The sequence below is a fragment of the Mirounga leonina genome, unplaced genomic scaffold, assembly GCF_011800145.1.
Source record: "Mirounga leonina isolate KUSES-001 unplaced genomic scaffold, KU_Mleo_1.0 Mir_115, whole genome shotgun sequence".
In the NCBI taxonomy this organism is placed as follows: domain Eukaryota; kingdom Metazoa; phylum Chordata; class Mammalia; order Carnivora; family Phocidae; genus Mirounga; species Mirounga leonina.
In genome coordinates this window covers 99,192,591-99,212,109 of record NW_023270268.1, presented here as the reverse complement: position 1 = coordinate 99,212,109, position 19,519 = coordinate 99,192,591, and the positions used below count along the sequence as shown (strand labels likewise).

Sequence of the window (19,519 nt, the reverse complement as noted above, 5' to 3'; positions counted from 1 at the left end):
GGCTTGGGGTGAGTATGTCTTCATTTGAGAACAATGTAATGTAAGACTGGACACTTAGAAAGTAGAAATTTGAGTTACCTCAGTAAATTTGTTTTTAACGTTAAAAGGAATCTTGGGAGGTCAGTGGTGCCCAGTGGAAGGCAAGAACTTGGATCAGGCAGGAAAACCACCCACATGTGGCTTGTAGTATTTTCAATTAACCTCTCTGCCTAGGTTCCTCTCCTTGTCAGGTGGGAATAATAGTAATTGCTACCTTCCATGGGAAGTAAGCCTGTGCTTTGACATCTCTGGCCAAAGATGCTATATCAACACAAATGATTAATATTAGGACATAATGCGTGTATGCACATAAAACACCAGCATAGTGCTCTTTTAATGTTTATATAGTATCTATAAATACTGCTCTTCCATGCTCTCTCTTCACTTTAGGTCAGAGAAGAATAATCATAGCATGTCACTAATCCAATTTCTCAAAATATGGAGGAAATACATTTTTTAAAGCTCCATATCATCCTTTTGAGAAGCACTAAACCTGCTAATCCCTCCTGGTCTCTGTAGCAATTGCACAATGGCCCCCCATATTAAGCCTTTGGCACCTTTTCAAATGTTAGCTAAATTACTTTTTCTGGAAACTGGAACCATCAGGGGAAGGCCAGGGGAATGAAACTGGCTAGCGATATTAAAATTTTGGTTGTTTAATATTTAACTGGCTCTCAACAACGTGTTGAAGTGCTATCTAAACAGATAATTAGCTAGTCGCTGCACAGTGGGCTTTATCTAAATTTAGCAGTGAAATTAGGTTTAGAGAATGAGAAAATAGGAAAAGAAATTTTCTCAAGGGAAACGGTGGTGTCAGCACAGCTGAGGAATGTCACAATAGCTACATTTCGTCCATTATGATCATCATCAGGGGATCTCCGGGAGAGACGCAGGACAAGGTTTATTCATGAGTGCATCCTGAGGATAGGCGATGGAAAAGAGTGGCCGCAGGAGACAGGCTGGATGAGAGACAGAGATAGAAAGAGAGAAAAAGAAAAACAGAGGATGGAGGAAGAGAGGTACTAAGCCGATCGCTGGGAGACAGGATGGGAGGCGGAAGTTGAGAATGAAAAAAGAGCGGTAGGCAGGGGTAGAATGGTGTGTAGCTTTGGAGGTGAGTAAAACACTGTAAACCAGGGCTGGCGGGGGGAGCCTAGTGATGGAAGGGGTGTGATCTTGGCGGCAGGCAAGCATTAGTTTAGCTGCGACAGGCGGCTAAATCCTTGTTCGACTTTCCTTCTTATTGGGAGCACATTTCTGGCTATCTGGTGGAGATGCCAGGACCTACATAAAACTGTGTCCGGACTGAGGACGTGTGTCCTCTGCCTCCAGTCCCTCTCGGGACAGTCCAAACTGTCCTCCGCCCCTGCAGAACCGCCAGTGGCTGTGGCTTCAAGGTCAGGCCACCAGGGCTGTGGGTGGCGGGCGGATGAAGAGGGCAGGGCGCGTAGCCACCTGGGGTGAGGGAGGGTCGTGGTGGATCCCAGACCTGTTACGGGCAAATGCTTAACACTTCCCGAGGTTGCTTTACCGCGATCAGTTCAGAGGAAAACAGGCAATGAAAATAAAATTACACGTGCGAACATGCAAATGAAACAAAACCAAAGAAAAACACCACCGCACTCGAGGCGCTCCGATGGGGGAAATCCATGGCCTCCTGTTACCAGTTGCCCGGCGAGGACAGCGGACAGCTCGGCGGCCGGAGAAGCAAGGGCGAACAAGCAAACCTTCTGGGGCCCCTCTTCTCGCCTGCCTCCGCTGACCCTTCCACCAAGCCGCCCTCCCAAGAGAAAGGAGCAAGAAAAATGCCTGTGCAAACAAGCCTCGGAGGGCTGGGGGAAGTGGAGCTGGAAAGAAGGGAGGGATTCGGAGAGCGCCGCTGTCCCGGGAAGCAGGAAGGAGAAAGTCTCTCCTTCAGCCCCCGGCGTCCCCGGCGAAGAGCGAGATGACTAGTTCTGCAGGCTATGTACAGCCTCCTAGACAGGGACCTTTAGCGTGGGCAACGGAAGGGCAGCCCCATCCTGCGTTCCCCTCCTAACTCCCCCCCTCCTGTCCCGGCTCCCCGCCAGAGGGAGAGCGCGGCCCGGGCGAGGCGAGCAGCCAGCACGATTGTCCCGCCGCCCGCCGCCCTCCGCCTCCGTCTGCGCCCGGGCCGCGGTGGACCCGCGAGGGGCGGAGTGGGCGAGACCATTGGAAACGTTGGGAAGGGGGGAACGAGGCGGGGACGAGGCAGGAACGAGGGGCGGGGCCTACTAACCTATTCCAGATTTTCCTGTCTTTTTGAAAGCCCTGCTTTGGGAGAAACCCGTTATCAAAGTGGAGAGAAGAGATTTTTTTTTTTTTTTTTGAAGTGGGAGGAGCGTGTGTAGGAGGGCGGGGTGGGAGGAGACGCTGCGTGCAGTCCGCGATCAGACGGGAGCTGGAGTTGTGCGGGGAGGGCGGGCGAGTCCCAGCGCCGGCTCTGAGGGTCGGCTTCCTCTCCCCCTCCCGTGCGGGGCGGGGTGGTGCGTTCCGAGTTCCCAGGAGTTCGAGGCGGGCGGGTGCCTGGGGGAGGGGAGTGGCGGCGGCGGCGGGCGGCTCCCGCCTCAGCCTCGGCAGTGGCGTCGGCGACGGCGGAGTCGAGGCAGCCGTGAGCGCTCCGCTCAGTGTCAGCCGGCGGCGACGGCTCAAGAACTGGGAGTTGGGGACCCGTGCGCCGGACCTTCCGCCGTCGCCGCCGCGTCGCGGCCGCTGCTGCCGCCGCCCAGAGCCTAAGGCGCCGGGGCCGGGGGAGCCGGGGGGGGGCGGCGGGCGAGCCAGCGGGCCGGGGGGAGGGTGGGGGATGGCGCGGACCCCGGGGCCGGCCCCGCTGTGTCCCGGAGGCGGCAAAGCACAACTTTCCTCCGCTTCTCCCCCCGGGGCCGGACTCCTGCTGCCGCCCCCGACGCCACCACCGCTACTGCTGCTGCTCTTCCCGCTGCTGCTCTTCTCCCGGCTCTGTGGTAGGTGAACCTCGGCGTCCGGCGCGGGCTGAGGGAGGCGCGACCTAGGGTCCCGGCGCCGTGGCCGGCCGGCGCGGGCCGCTCTCCGAGGCGGCGAGGCAGTTGTGCTCGGCGGTTGGCTGCGCGAGCGGGTGCCGCCGACTTTGGCTGGAAACTTTTCGCCGCGCCCGGGGCGAGGCCGGGGAAGGGCCGGGGCCAGCGGGTGCAGCGCCGGCCGCCCGCTCCGCTCCCCTCCCCCGCTCACCGCGCCGTTGCCCGACGCCGAGTGCTGGGTGCGCTGGGAGCTCCTCCGTGTTTGCTCCGGGGACCGTTACCTCCTCTCTCTTTCGCGGAGGAAGCCGAGAGCGCGGACTTCTGGGCTGGGGCGAAGGTGCCCGGCTGCACGGTTGCTGCCTCCTTTCCCTCCCTCTCCCCCGCCGTGAAACTTGAGCTCTGAGCCCGGATACCTTTTGGGACCAGAGCCCGACGGATGAAACCTTTGGCTCCCAACCCCTCGTCGCCTTCCACCCTGGAGAAGGCACCATGTTAGCCCACCCTACAGCATCCCCTGCAGTCAGTTTTCTACGATCGTCCGGCCCGGTCCTGCCCTCGCAGCCTCTGGGTCGCGTTGCATTGAGCCCGTCGCTGCCTTCCAGTTTGTGGGACGTCTCTCACACTGTCTATGTTTATTTTAGAGAACCCTGTTTGTCTTCGGGACTTCGATTTATGTGTTAAATACCTGATTGCATCTACTGTGCCCTGGCTGTTGTGATCAAAACAAACCCCACGCCTCTTCCCGTCTCTTTCTTCCCTCGTTTTGTGTTACAGCTTTCCTGTCACATTTGGGAGTTAGTCTCTTTGTAGATTCTGTTCCTAGGTATCGGAGACTAGAAGTACACTTGTTAAGGATAGTGTAAAAAAAAAAAAAAATCTGAAATCTCTTAAGGATCGTGTAAAAAAATCTGATCTCTCACGCAAGAGAGATGGACGTAAGTGATCATTAGTGGAAGGCGGTGATTTGGGAAAGTAAGGTCACCAGTCTTTGGGGATTAGCTCTGTGTGTCTTTTGATAATACTGAAATACTGCAGGAAGTTATTCATTTCTAAGACACTTACTTGGTGAGGAAGGTGGAGAAGCAAAAACTTAACGCTTGCTAAAGATTGGTTTACCCAAGACATTTTTATTGGTACATTAAGGCTGCTGTTGGATCTGTGTTTAATGAAATCGTAAATGAAACCAGAAGTTTTATCAGTATTTATTGAAAGGAGAGATGTGTGCAGATTTCTGGGATGGTGTGATTTAGAAGAAAGAGCGTCCTGTTCCGGGAGGTGTGTCAGGGTAGTTGGTTATGAGGGAGGCAGAGTTTTCAAGAGATTGAGTGCCCCTTATAGGCTGAGAATTTCCTCTACCAGTTCACCACCACGTTTCAAGCATTGTAATGAAAGTTTCTGATTTACAGAGTATAGTCTGATAAACTGCTTGTTATCTAATCTACATTGTTTCTGTAGCTCCACTCCCCAGCTGTTTGGTTCCACAACACAGTTCTTAATGCTGTTACCTCTTTGAATTGATTTAAGATTCTAGGTTGAATTTGTGTACTGTTCTTTTCCATTAGGGAGGATTGTGGATTACAGTTGGGTGGGAGAAAAGTTGGAGGGAGTGTTAACAGTTTACTAGCCTGATTTAGATTGTGTTAAGGACCCAGTGAATAGTACTTGTATCTCCAATAAAGGCTAATCTAGCTAGGCAAAGCCTTATAGAAGACTGAAACTAGGTGGTATGTGCGGATAATCAAGGATATAGAATTTGAGTAATAATTTCATAGTGCTTGTACAAGTGAGGTGTTGATTACTTTTGAAGGAATGCATTGGTTTTCATGTGGAAGAAGAAAGGAGCTTTTTTTTTTAACCTCTTCAGTAATGTCCTATCGGAGGGGCTTGATATTTTTACTTTAGGTCCTAAAAATTCACGTAAAATAGGCAAATGGATTGTGATTTAGAGCAGGTGTAAATTGAAGTTTTTAGAGTCAATTCTGCTTGTAGTTGTAGGGACAGGCACTAGCTTTGTGTTATTCTGTGCCCTGTTCTTTTAAAAAGCTTCCTTTTCTGGCTTATAGTGTTAATAACACCCTAATTTGTGAACCCTTATGACAAGTTTTTTTTTCCATCAACCTCTCTCTATTTTAGACAGTCTTTGAGTAGGGCACAGTTGTCCTGACTTAGGGATGTTTAATAAGTATGGAAGTAGAATTTTCTTCATGTAACCTGTTTGTTGATCTGACATTCATAGTACTACTGACAAGGTTTTATGTGTACTATTGTTTGAGTAGTCAGTTTTAGAGTTGAAAAGATTTTTAGGCTTTAAAGAGATGATTATCTGATTTGTTAATCAGAATCAGAATCCTTGTTCAACATTTACGGATATTTTTTCCTTTTTGCTCTTATTTTTGATACGCTGCTTATGTAAATTTAGCACGACCTTAGCTATGCTTAACATCTGCAATATCATCTATTAGTGCAAGGTAATTTTTATACCATGTTCATTTGCTTAAAAAAAAAAAAGAAAACCCTTGCAAATGGTAGACTTGATACTCTGAAAGCTGTAAAAAATGACATCATTTATGTTGTTTTGCGGGTGTACACTGTCTTATATGAAGAACTGAACTTTTAAAATGTTTACAAACTGTCAAGTTTTTTGCTTTTTGTTTTTTAAGCCTAAGAAATTCCTAGGTATAAAGGTCAAGGGGGCTAGATTTGCAATACCATGTGACTTCGTAAATCTCATTTATTTAAAGCTCATTATTCGGGAATTCCGTATATATCTTTTTAACTGAAGTAGAGTTAACACATGATGTTATATTAGTTTCAGCCATATTTTTCTATGATGGCAATAATTAATTCATAGGTGGTTAGATTTATCTCACTTTCCTTCCACCATTTTTCTTGAAAGGTAGAGAATACTACCTGGGATATGGTATCAATGAAGGAAGGAGAAGGTAAAGGCTTCTTGACCTTTGTCAATTCCTATTTGAAACTAGGATTCTATTACTTTGCATTTTCATCAAGGTTTTATCTGAAGAAGAATGTTAGAAGGTGATAAAAAAGAAGATCTAATACTATATTGAACCTTGAATAGCACTTAATAGTACTTTCTGTATTCTGGCACTTGTTAGGCACGTGGGGACATAAAACTTGAGTATGGCAGAGTCCTGGCTTCAAGGAACTTACAGCATTGTGATGATAGACATGAAAGAAATAGTTGTTCATAGGACAGTGCAGTGTTTATGATAGAGATCTTTATGAGGTACTGTGGGGTTGCCCAGAAGAGGGATACCTAACTCATTAGGTGAAGATACATGAATGTGAACTGAGAAAAAAAGAATTACTTTTTAAAATATCAGTTGAGGGGCACCTGGGTGGTTCAGTTGGTTGAGCATCCGACTCTTGATTTCAGCTCAGGTCATGATCTCAGGGTCCTGGGTTCTAGCGGATTCTGCTTCTCTCCCTCTCCTTCTGCCCCCGCCTCTCAAATAAATAAATAAATCTTTAAAAAAAGTAAAAAATCAATTGAGTCAGATCTTATTGAGATTAGGCATTGTGGTAGGTGGTACAAGTTTGCTTTCTCTGTCTCTGTTCTTTATGGTTTAGATACTAAATAGGCAGTTTGATTCTGAAAAAAGGCTGTCACTAGCCTTTTGAATCCTTGGCAAGCTGTTTAACCTCAGTAAACTTAAGGTTTTTCATCTTTAAAAAAAAAGATGTTATCACCTTGCCTATAGAGTTGTTGAGAGGATTAAATCAAAGAATAAAACAGGGTGCCTGGAATATAATGAACATTCCAATGTTAGCATTTATTAGATTGCACCTTATAAACTAACCTGCCTAGTGTTTGTCATTCTTAAATTCTACTCTGGTTGTCTTGAATAATTGGGTTTTCAAGGTAATTGACCTACTCTATTTGCACTTTACATCTTTATTTTGAGTGTATAATGCAGTCAGTGTTCTTCAAATATTTGTTAAATTTACTTCAGATAAATATTCAGAAGACCAATTTTGAGAATATTAGGATACAGTGAAGTTAACTAACTTGTGTAATTGTATGGAACCAAGTTGAATCTTCCCTTGGTGATATAGAATGCCTTTTAAGATTTGGCAGTTCCATAAGGTTGCTTGGAATGTTAGTGTTCATACTGAAAATGTAGAGTTGGAGAAAAGTGTCACAATTAAGTTTATCAAGTTATCAGATTGGGGCCTATAATACACACTGCCTATATAAATCTTTCTGCATCCTAAACAGATATAATTGGAAAGTGAACCAAATTTAGAAGCAAGCTAAAAGACCCAAATCTTTCATTCTTGCATTTAGCTGTAGCATCAGAAATAGGAATTGGAAAAAGCTGGGCAATTATATATTTGTGTGTGCATGTATGTATTTACAGTCTTGCCCTGTTTATTTCACCTATGCTTCCATATATTTATATATGTTTAATTTAGTGATTCAGCAACTCTGATGTACATTTTGTATCAGTGTAGTAAGAAGTAAAACTTACGGCTTATTGCCTATTATTTCAAAATTACTGAAAAGAAGCTGGATGGGATACCCGTTTTAAAAAATAGAGTATTTTGACATTTTGTAATTTGGCCCTTTAAAATTAGAGAGTAAATAACATTTTTATAGCATATTCTATACTCTGTTAAGGTGCTCATAACAATTCATAGTAAAGACAAACTAGTTTGTGAAAGATGTGACATTTAATTAATAATGGCTATTAATATATACATTTAGGATAAAATCACATAATCCTTAAGCTAGTAATGGGATGACTACTAGATGATTTTATGTACCAGGCATTCAGATCCAAAAATCTAAGTACGATAAATGTCATACTTTTGATTACCTTTTGTATTTTTATCTAAAATTATTTAAAGTCTTGAATATCATTTCCTGAATATTATAAAACTTAAGATTTCTATTTTTATATAAGTTCTGACATATTTAATCATTTATTTAAATAAAATTTGTTGTGAATCTTTATCAAGGGTGAGCTTTAAGTTTTATCCTAAATGACTCACTTATTATACCATAGGTCATTAATTTAAAATTTTAGTGAGAGCTGCCCCTTATGAGTTTAGGTACAGCCATTTTGCAAGTACTGTAGTTATTTTAGAAAGGATATTGTATTGCAGATTTATTCTGAATTTTACATATTCTCTTTAATATAGCATCTAGGGAGATTGTTTTTCTTGCAATTCCCCAACAGTTGTCTGCTAATTAAGATGAGTAGGAAAAAACTACCTGTTGTATCGTGAAGAGATATTCATAAACTGGAGTTTTAGGCATGTGTGAAAATATGCCAGCTTATAACTGGATTAAGTGGCTAAGATTGGCAGTATGCTTTTCAGTACTTTTTTAGGTGTAAGATAGTAAATTATACATGTGGCTCTATAGATCGGAAAGTTTTAAAAACTTTGATTTTCTTTAACTTTAATGGTTAAAAAGAATCAAAGTTATTTTAAATAGGTTGACTTTGCACTGAGTGGAGGCTTTTTAGGCTCTCGGGTTATTCAGGGTTATTCAGAAGAAATAAAGGTGGGGGGACTATAAATCACTGTTCTCAGCTGGCCAGGGTCAGCAGAAGTAGGGCGTGCAGGTGCATTCATATCTTAGTTACTAGGAAGTCTTCTTGAAATAACACAGCCCCACTGTGGACTTCCTGGATTGACAATTTTTGCAAGAGGGGTGGATATGGAGCCTGGGGATTGGGGCATTTGTATTTTGAGAGACATCTTCAGATGATTCTTTCTTTCCTTGATGAATGCTATTTATTATATTTTAATTTATGATTTGACCAGATGTCAGTATATTCCACTTGTTTTGTGCACTCATGTATCAGAAGTGCTTGGCATGTTAGTAGGCACTCAAATTTCTTTATTTCAAGATTTTAACAGCAAAATCAAATTTAATCTAATCCAGCACTGTCCAACAGAAATATAATGAGCCATATACATAATTTTAAGTTATTCTGATACCACATTAAAAATAATAAAAGGAACAGGTGAAATTAACCTTAATAATATATTTTATTTAACACAACATAACCAAAATATCATTTCATCATGCAATTTGATATTAAAAAGTTGAGATGTTTTACATTTTCTTTCCTAGTAAGTCTTTGAAATTTGGTGTGTATTTTATACTTACCAATCGTTATTTAAACTAGCTATATTTCATGTGCTCAGTAGTCAGTTGTGGCTGGAGGCTACCATATTGGTCAGTGCAGGTCTAAACCATACATGTCTCTGAAGTAGGTTGTGCCCTTCTTTGGTCCTTACTTACAAGGCCTAAAATGACATTGCTCTTCCTGCCTGCCAACTCAAATTCTGAAGTACCTGGTTTAAGGTTAATTTTCTCTGTGAAGCCTTCTCTTACCACTTCTTGCCTAAAGTGAGCAAATTCTTTGTAAAGTAATTAGTCTTTGTAATTGTTATGTAGTATTTAATTATAAGTTGTTTTGTGATATGTGCTCTTTGCCTAAAGATCTTGCCTCAGGCTTCATTGTATGTATCATAACACATATCACAGAATAAACAAATTATTTTTCAAACTATATAGATTTTAACATTTGCTTTTTTTTTTTCCTGTTTAAGAAATTGACCAAATTTGCTATACTGTAAATGGCATCAAGAGAACACTTGGTGTATGATTTCATCTTTCATGTTGAAATGAAATAATAGAATAATAGCTATACTAAGTAACTATGAAACTTTTCTGAACTTGATTTTCTTATCTGATCCTAGGTATCTTTTATTCCTTAGTCCTTGGATGCCTGCCCTCTTCGGTGTTTAATAATGTGACATGCAGTCATTAGAGGGAAAAACATGCACACTCTATTCACTTTTTTTTTTTTTCCATGTTTTTAGGTTTAGAGCAATGTTTGCCAAAGTGTTTTTGTGGAACTTAAGTCTCAGAAGATATGTTTCTGGGAGAAAGTACCATGGTGAAGTAGACTTGGGAATGGGAAAAACTAACCATGTAACCCCCTCATGTAAAGTTAGTTTGTTAATAGTCTAAGAAATTCTTCCATAAGCTATCCTGTTTTACAAATTAAATTTTTTTGTGTAATATCTGTTATGTTGAAGAAACTATATTTTACAAAACACACTAGAAAATCTATCCTTAGAGAGATTTGTGTATTTGATATTATTCCTATTTTGACATTCCTATTCCTACCTTCCAAGATAGGGGGAATGTATGTATGTGTGTGTGTGTGTGTGTATATATGTGTATATGTATAATGTATATGTGTGTATATTTATTTATATTTATATAAATTTATTATATATTATTATATATAAAACTGGAAGAGGTTGTTAGGTTTTAAAGATGTTGCTTGATGAGGTAGTTCTTTATTGGTTTTTCTTTTTTCTAAAAATTCCTTTTGCTTTCTTCAGTTCTGTCTCTCTATTCACCATTGTCTTATCCATTTTAAATCTGAGATGTTTGCAAAATTGACCTAGGAGGAATGCAATTTTTTTTTCCTTTGGTATTGCAAAATCAGTTGTGTATTATTTATCCCAGGACATATGTAGTTTAAGCAGCTTCTGTGTGACATACCTCACTTTATATATAACATATCTCACTCTGGGTTTGAATTTTTGAAATAAGTTGGGTAAATTTAAGATAGCCAATTGTTTTGTAATGGAAATATGTCAGTGCTGTTATTGGGAAGGACATGAAAAAACCAGGAGGCAATTACAAAAATAGGTGCATACAGTGAGGACTCCAACTCAGTGTTGAGAACATTGTATAAAATGAAGAGTGTATTCGACTTTTCTAATGGCTTCAATTTAGAGGAAAAACAAAAATATTAATGAAATGTTAGTATTGCTAAACTCTGGCAAGACCATTTTCATATAGTAATTATTTCTGTGTGTTATCCCCGATAAACATTATTGTCATTATTAAAATATTTTAGGCCATTGTTTTTGAAATTTATTAATATGATTTCTAGTTTAGTCATAGCTATTGCGGGCTAGATTAAGATTCATTTCACAAGTGTCCTGTCATTATGAACTCCAAATTCCCTTCTAATTTGATTTAGATTAGAGATAATCATTCATGGCTATAAGTTCAATTTAATATTGACTGAGTCACACCATTAAACTGTCTAGTTTTTAAATCTGCTTAGAGATACCCTGGCTCATTTATTTTAAATGCAAAATTTTAAAAAAGCTTCTCTGTTTACTTTTTACTGAAGAGATTCAAGTGGGAGAAGGTACTTAGCTACAGTTCTATCCTTCTCATTAAGGGCACAGGGCTAGAACATCATAGCATTTTTCACTAAACCATGAGTCTGCATATGTTAATGGCTCTAGCAGCTGCTCTAAATCTCTGATTTCTGCTTGTTAAAAGAGATTTAAAAAAATTACCACAAAGAAAAGCCTTGAGTAACATGTGCAAGTAATGCAGTTGTATCAACTTTTATATTAGTTTCACCATCCTTGTAAGCATTGTAACTATCTGATTATAAATATAATTATAAGCATATGATTGTTTTATGATACAGTTTTGGCTAATTCATATTAAAACCAGAATGAACTTTAATATTAAAGTATAATGGTAGGAACTCCTATTCTCTTTCAAGTTGTTACCTTCTGTTTGTTGTACACGAGTGCAATGTCAGAGATTTATTATTTTTTTCTTTGAAAACTGGTATAGCTCCTGTGGTTGCCTGACTGATTTTGAATAACAAAAAGAAGGCATATCAAGGCTAGAATGAATAACACTAATGATGACATCTATCCTTAGCAAGAAATAAGACTGTTTAGACTATTGACATTCTTTTCTGTATTTAAGATAGATTATTTTTACACTTTTTAATGAAAAAGTATTTCAACTTTTAGATTCATAAGAATTAGTAATTATGGTGGCTATTTTGAAGCCATGCATTATTGTTCATCAAACTTATTTTTCATATTGTATATAAAAGGATCTGGACATTGACACAGTTTTGTTATATTTATAACTGCTAGTGAAAATGTTTAAATACATAAGTAGTTGGTGAAATTTGTATAGAGGATGCAGAAATGTCTCTTGCCTTCTAAAAACTTTAATCCTAACAACATCTGTTAAAATATAAAAACAAATCTGAAATTGCCTAAGAAATATACGTAGCTTTCTTTGGGAATACTACTGTTGCTTTGCTGCCCTCTACAGTCATCTAAAATAGTCACTCTAGATTTTTCTTCCAGCAGATGATTAAAATACTTACTTGACATGTGAACTTTAAATTTCAGGAGTGGATTGAGTAATATTTACTGTTAAAATATAATGTTTAGTCACAACAGTTGATCCATACCTGTAATGCAAAAAATAAAGGACTTAGAAATTAGAGCAGGGGATAGAGAGGGGACTATTGAGCATCAATCAGGAAATAGGTAATATAGCACCAACCGACTGCTAGGTAGTTTAGAGGATACCTCAGTGAAATAAGATATGGTGGTTGGTGCCAAGTTTATAAACCCATTAGTAAGACTAACTGCATGCTAAAATATAAACAAAGATATTTGTAAAAAACATTGCAAGTAGTATGATACAACCTTAAAAAAAGATTAGTAGGGCCTGGAAGAGTCAAGGAAAGCTAATTAGAGGAGATGAAACTTTTGAGCTCTGTCTTCAAGAATGGATTAAGTTCGGACAAATAAAACAGGGTTATTTCAAACAGGGAAAAGAATATTAAAACACAAAGCATCTGTTACACAGAAAGGACTATGTATGCAAGGGGCTTTGGACTCTTTCTTAATAAATGTAAAACTTAATTGTTAGGAGATTTGGAATTAGAAGTGTGTGTGTGTGTGTGTGTGTGTGTGTGTGTGTGTTAAATCCAGTTACTTAGCCTCTCTGCCTGTTTCACTCCCTGTAAAGGTGGCTAAATCATTTACAGAGTTGCTGTGAAAATTAAATGAAATCCTTATTAAACTGCAATAAAGTGCTTTGTAAATACAACTAACAATAATGCAAGGGAAAATGAATTGTCTTATATTAGAAATATAAGAGTATTGTGGGATTATAGAAGAAGGAGCAGTTTTATTGGCAATGGAGGAAGACTTAATAGAAGATCTAATTCTGTAGCTGAACCTTGCAGGAAGAATTTAGATTTCCATTTGCGAGGAAAAGTCAAAGAAAAGGGGCATTCCAGGCTGAAAAAAAATCACTGGACTGAGAACTCTGTGGAAGGAATGTTTCCATGTGGTTCAAGCATGAGCTTTTTGTAGGGAAGTCATGGATTTTTAAATATTTTGCTGATGCTGAGGAGAGTAGACTTTGTATGGTAGGCAGTGAGGAGCTTTTGAAGCCAGGTAACTAACTACTGAATCTTTCTGTGATTTGAGGATATTGTATAGCTCTGACAGCAATGTATAAGATATATTGGAGATATGAGAGACAAAAGGGAAAACTGTTGCAATTGTCCATGGAAAACAAGGTTGTGGAGACAAATGACAATTTGGCAAAAGGCTTGAATGGAGAGATGGATCTGAGCAGAATACCTGGTGTTTGGATATCATAGTGGGTGAAAAAGGAAGAGTTGGATATGTACTTAATGCTTGTCTTTTGAATGGCTAGAAAAGGATAGTAAAAGGATTGATTTAGTCCCATAACTTATGCAGAGGCATTTAAATTGTGGTGCCTCAGGGATACATTTTAGAGCTGTAGTTGGAAATTTATTATGAGATGGTGGGGGTAGTATGTGGAATTGGGAATTATCGGGATTGAGGTATTTGGAATAGATGAATTGTTTGAGGCAGAGGGGGAGGAGGGGGGAGGAAAAAGGGAGGGAGAAGAGAAGGAAGAAGAGAGGAAAGGGAAGTGGGTAGGGGACTGGGAACGTTTTTCAAGATTGCGGTATTTTAATTATATAAGAAGGGGGAGGGAGGTTAATCTAGAAAAAAAATTACTTGATAAATAGACCAAAATATTTAGTAGTTAAGAGGAGTCCACCGATGACTCAGTAATTTAGTAAAAGTGGTTAGAAGTCAAATTCCAAGAAATCAACAAATGAGGGGATAGTTAAGAAGTAGTAGGGTAGGGCCTACTCTTGGGAAAGATGGAAAAGAGAATGAGTAATTTGAAGGGGAAGAATAATGTATCAGTTGTTATGGGCTGAATGTTTGTCATCCCAAAATTGATACGTTGAAGCCCTAACTCCCAGTGTGATGGTATTAGAAAGGGTTCTTTGGGAGGTAATTAGATTTAGATGAGGTTCTTGAGGTTAGACCCCCATAATGAGATTAGTGGCCTTATAAGCAGAGGAAGAGACATCAGAGTTTCCTGTCTACATTATGTTGTGGATACAGTAAGAAGTCAGCCATCTGTAAGCCAGGAAGAGAGTTCTCACCAGAACTAATCATGCTAGCACCCTGATCTTGGATTTCCTATCCTCTGAACTATGAGAAATGTTTGCTGTTTAAGTTACCTAGTCTATGGTATTTTGTTATAGCAGCCTGAGTTGACTAAGACATCAGTCAAGGTTCTGAATTACAAATATTAGAAATTTAACTTCATTAAAAGGAAGTCTTTTGAGGGATATCAGGTGGTTCAGGTATGGAAATTAAGACCCAAAGGAGGCTAGGCATCTAGAACCATATCCAGAACTACAGCCAAGATAATGTCAAGGGGCAGTCTGTCAAGGTCATTGCTTTTTGCTTCTTGAGACACTGGATGTTATAGCTTTGCCTCTTAGACTGGCATTGCTGTTCTTAGAAACTGGAAATTGTTATCATAGCACAGGGGAATATACTTTCTAATGGTGTCACTACAAAAAGTTGAAGAAAAGCTTTTTTTAAAAAAATGATGTATAGTTGACATATACAGTATTCTTTTTTTAATTTAATTTTATTATGTTATATTAATCACCATTATATCATTAGTTTTTGATGTAGTGTTCCATGATTCATTGTTTGCGTATAACACCCAGTGCTCCATGCAGAAGGTGCCCTCCTTAATACCCATCACCAGGCTAGCCCATCCCTCCACCCCCTCCCCTCTAGAACCCTCAGTTTGTTTCTCAGAGTCCATAGTCTCTCATGGTTCGTCTCCCCCTCCGATTTCATTTTTCCCTTCCTACTATTTTTTTTTTTAACATATAATGTATTATTTGTTTCAGAGGTACAGGTCTGTGATTCAACAGTCTTACACAATTCACAGCATATACAGTATTCTATTAGTTTCAGATGTACAACATAGTGACTTGACAATTCTATACATTATTAGGCTATGTTTACCACAGTAGGTATAGTTACCATTTGTCACCCTGCAATGTTATTATAATAATACTGACTATTTTATTCCCTATGCTGTAGTTATCATCCCCATGACTTATTTTATAACTGGAAGTTTATACCTCTTATCTCCTTTACCTGTTTCACCCATCCCTCCCACCCCCTACTATCTGGCAACCACCAGTTTGTTCTCTGTATTTGTGATTCTATTTGTTTGTTTCTTCATTTTTTTTTTTAGATTTTATATATAAGTGGAATCATATGGTATTTGTCTTCTTTGTCTGACATATTTTACTTAGCATAGTACTCTCTAGGTCCATCCATGTTGTCACAAATGGCGAGATCTCATTCTTTTTTATGGCTGAATAATATTCCATTGTTGTGTGTGTGTGTGTGTGTGTGTGTACATATGTGCCACACCTTCTTTATCCATTCATCTACTGATGGACACTCAGGTTGCTTCCTTAACAACTGCAGTAAATTTAGTGTTTTTGTTTTCTTTGGGTAAATACCCAGTAGTGGAATTACTGAATCATGGTATTTCTATTTTTAACTTTTTAAGGAACCTCTGTACTGTTTTCCACAAGAGGTTTCACCAGTTTACATTCCCACCAGCAGTGCTATATAGTTCCTTTTCTCCACGTCCTTGCCAACACTTGTTATATCTCCACTTTGTGATACTAGCCATTCTGACAGGTGTAAGGAGATATAGCTCATTGTGGTTTTGATTTGCATTTTCCTGATGATTAATGATGTTGAGTATCTTTTCATGTGTCTTTTGGCCCTCTGTATCTTCTTTGGAAAAAAGTGTGTTCAGGTTGTCTGCCCATTTTTAATTGGATTATTTGTTTTGGTCCTGAGTTGTGTAAGTTCTTTACATATTTTGAATATTAACCTCTTACAAGATACATGATTTGTAAATATCTGCTCCCACGCAGTAAGTAGTCTTTCTGTTTTGTTGATGGTTTTCTTAGCTGTGCAAAAGTTTTTTATTTGGGTGTTGTCCTAATAAGGTTTATTTTTGCTTTTTTGTTTCCTTTGTCTGAGGAGACATATCTAGAAAAATGTTGCTAAGGCCAGTGTCCGATAGATTACTGCCTCTGTCTTATTTAAGGAGTTGTATGGTTTCAGGTCTAACATTTAGGTCGTTAAATCCATTTTATTTTTGTGTATGCTGTAAGAAAATGGTCCAGTTTCATTTTTTTTTTTTTTTTTTTTTTGCATGTAGGTGTTCTGTTTTTTCAACATCCTTTATTGAAGAGACTTTTTTTCCCCCTGTTATATACTCTTGTCTCCTTTGTCATAGATTAATGACCATGTAAGTGTGGGGCTATTTTGGGGCTCTCTGTCCTGTTCTGTTAATCTATATGTCTGTTTTTGTGCCAGTACTATACTTTTTTAATTAATACAGCTTTTGTAGTCTATCTTGAAATCTGAAATTTCAATACCTCAAGCTTTGTTCTTTTTAAGATTGCTTTGGCTATTCAAGGTCTTTTATGGTTCTGTACAAGTTTTAGGATTTTTTATTCTAGTTCTATGAAAAATACTGTTTTTTTTAAATAGAGATTGCATTGAATCTGTAGATTGCTTTGGGTGGTATGGACATTTTAACAATACTAATTTTTCCAATTTATGAGCATGGTATAGCTTTTCATGTATTTTTGTGTTATCTTCACTTTCATCACTGTATTTTAGTTTTCAGAGTACAGGTCTTTTATCTCTTTGATTAAATTTATTCCTAGGTATTTTATTCTTTTTGAAGCAATTATAAATGGGATTGTTTCCTTAATTTCTCTTAAAATCTTTTTTAGTTTTTATGATGATATTTGTCTGTCTTTGATGAGGCGGGGGGTGGGGCACAGTGGGAGAAGCACACTGATAATGGTAAGGTCCAGGAACAGAAAGTAAGTAGAAAGATAAGATCACAGATGAGAGAGGGTAGCCTTAGAAATGATGAGCAGCTCTTCTTTCTACTAGATAGGGGATAATAAAATGGTGGGTGAAGATACAGAGACATGTCAAGGTCTAAGAAAGGGAGGTTGTGGCAAGGCTTGGATCTTTATGATATAAGTGATATATTTTGAGAATAAATGAGTGTAGGGTAATACGGGACTTCATAGTAGAATTTTGGGGGCAAAAATGGAATAAGATATTAACTAAGAATGAATAAAATAATGGGTTATTTGAAAGCATGAGTTGGCATAACATGACCTTGTAAAATACGATGGTGTGGAGGTAGTGATAAGTTTATGTTGGTGGTTAGTATTTAATTGAGCAGTGTCTACCAGAATTATTCTAGGTACTGAGAAAAACTAGCTGGTAAAGAATAAAACGTGGGGGTGCCTGGGTGGCTCAGCTGGTTAAGCGTCTGCCTTCGGCTCAGGTCATGATCTCACGGTCCTGGGATCGAGCCCCACATTAGGCTCCCTGCTCAGCGGGGAGTCTGCTTCTCCCTCTCCCTCTGTCACTCCCCCTGCTTGTGCTCTCTTGCTCTCAAATAAAATCTTTAAAAAAATGTGTTTTTGAGGACCAATTGTGTTTATGTATTGAAAAAAGTAGAATAGAGCCAGACTGCCAAGCACCTTTTGAATATGATGTAATAGAGTGTTACTGAAAGTTTGGGAACAGAAAAAATGACACAGGAAAGTAGTATTTAAGCAATACTTATCATAAGTGGGATAGTCTAGTTGTGGAGTTATTAAGGCCTGAATTAGGATGGCAGTGGTAGAAATGAAAGGGAAAAGTTTAAAAACAATAGATAATTAAAAGGCAAAATATCTTTTGATGATCCCAGTATATGAGGAGTGCATTTGGAGTTTGTGAATTAGATAGATGGGAGAATAGTGTAAATATTGCTGAAAGGGAGGTTGAGGTAAGAATTAAGATATTACATGGAAGGGTGTATTAGTTTCCTAGGGCTGCCACAACAAAATATCACAAACTGGGTGGCTTACAACAACAGAAATTTATTCTCTCACAGTTCTGGAGCCTAGAAAGTCTGAAATCAAAATGTCAGGAAGACCACATTCCCTCTGAGACTCTGGGTAGAACTCTTTGTTGTCTCATCCTAGCTTCTGATGGTGGCCATCAGTCTGCAGCTTTCCTTGGGTTGCATTACTACAATCTCTTCCTCTAGTGTCATATGGCATTTCTGTCATGGTGTTTTCCTTTTTGTATAAAGATAGCAGTCACATTGGATTAAGCCTACCCTCCTCCAGTATGACCTTATCTTAACTTACATTTTGATTACATATGCAAAGACCGTATTTCCAAGGTCTTTGGAATCTTGGTTCCTAAAGTCACATTCACAGGTACTTGGAATTAAGGGTTTCCTTGTATCTTAAGGGGAACACAACTCAACTCATAACAAAGGGGTAATGATTTTGGTTTTGATTGTGTTAACTGAGATTTTGAGGCTTGATTTGAATCAAAGTACCAAGTAAACACAGCATTAGAAGACGTGAGGTATGAGTTAGTTTGAACAAGGCTGGAGACAGATTCATGAATTATTAAAACTTTTTATTGACATACATACAGAAAAGTATTCATGCTAAGTGTGCAGTTGGATGAACTGTTGCAAAGTGAGCATGTCCATGAAACCATTACCCTGGTCAAGAAATAAATCTTTACTGGCACTCCAGAAGCCCCCTCACACTCTTACACTCTTTCCAATCACAAATCTCTCTGTCTTCCTTAGTAATAACCACAATTCTGACTTCTAACGCCATAAATTAGTTTTATCTGTTTTTGAGCTTTATATATAATACTTTTTTGTTGATGTTGTGAAATTCATTCATCTTGTTAGATGTAGCATTTTTTTAACACCACTGTGCAGTATTCTGTCCATCACTGATCCATAATTTATCAGTTTTAATGTTGGGCAGACGTTTGGGTTGTGTTCACTTTGAGGCTTTTATGAACAGTACTGCTATGAACATCACCGTACTTCTCTTTTAGTGGTGGAATTTCTGGCTCATTTTGTGCATGTTTTTGTTGAATAAGTTCTCAAAGAATACCAATTTATACTTCCTATCAGTAGCTTATAAATTTCAGTTCCTTCACATCTTCACCAGCCCTTTGTAATGTCAGTATTTTTTTTGTAACCATTCTGAGCAGTATGCAATGGTATAACATTGTGATTGTAATTGGTATTTCCCTGATGGCTGGGATCTAAGGATTATGGGCCATTTGAATATCCTTTTGTGAAGTGTCTCTTAATTCTTTTCCCATTTTATTCAGTT

At 39.0% G+C, this 19,519-nt stretch overlaps 1 protein-coding gene across 3 annotated transcripts in view; it reads left to right on the top strand.

Annotated features, from left to right (window-relative positions):
• The first annotated feature begins 2,823 nt into the window (after positions 1–2,823).
• The window catches only part of NECTIN3 (nectin cell adhesion molecule 3), a 135,271-nt gene continuing 118,575 nt past the window's right edge, over positions 2,824–19,519 (top strand). For all 3 annotated transcript variants that reach the window (XM_035000208.1, XM_035000207.1, XM_035000206.1), the window contains exon 1: positions 2,824–3,020. In XM_035000208.1, coding sequence (XP_034856099.1) covers positions 2,861–3,020 — 160 coding nt within the window. In that variant the 5' untranslated portion in view covers positions 2,824–2,860. The remainder of the gene's footprint in view (positions 3,021–19,519) is intronic.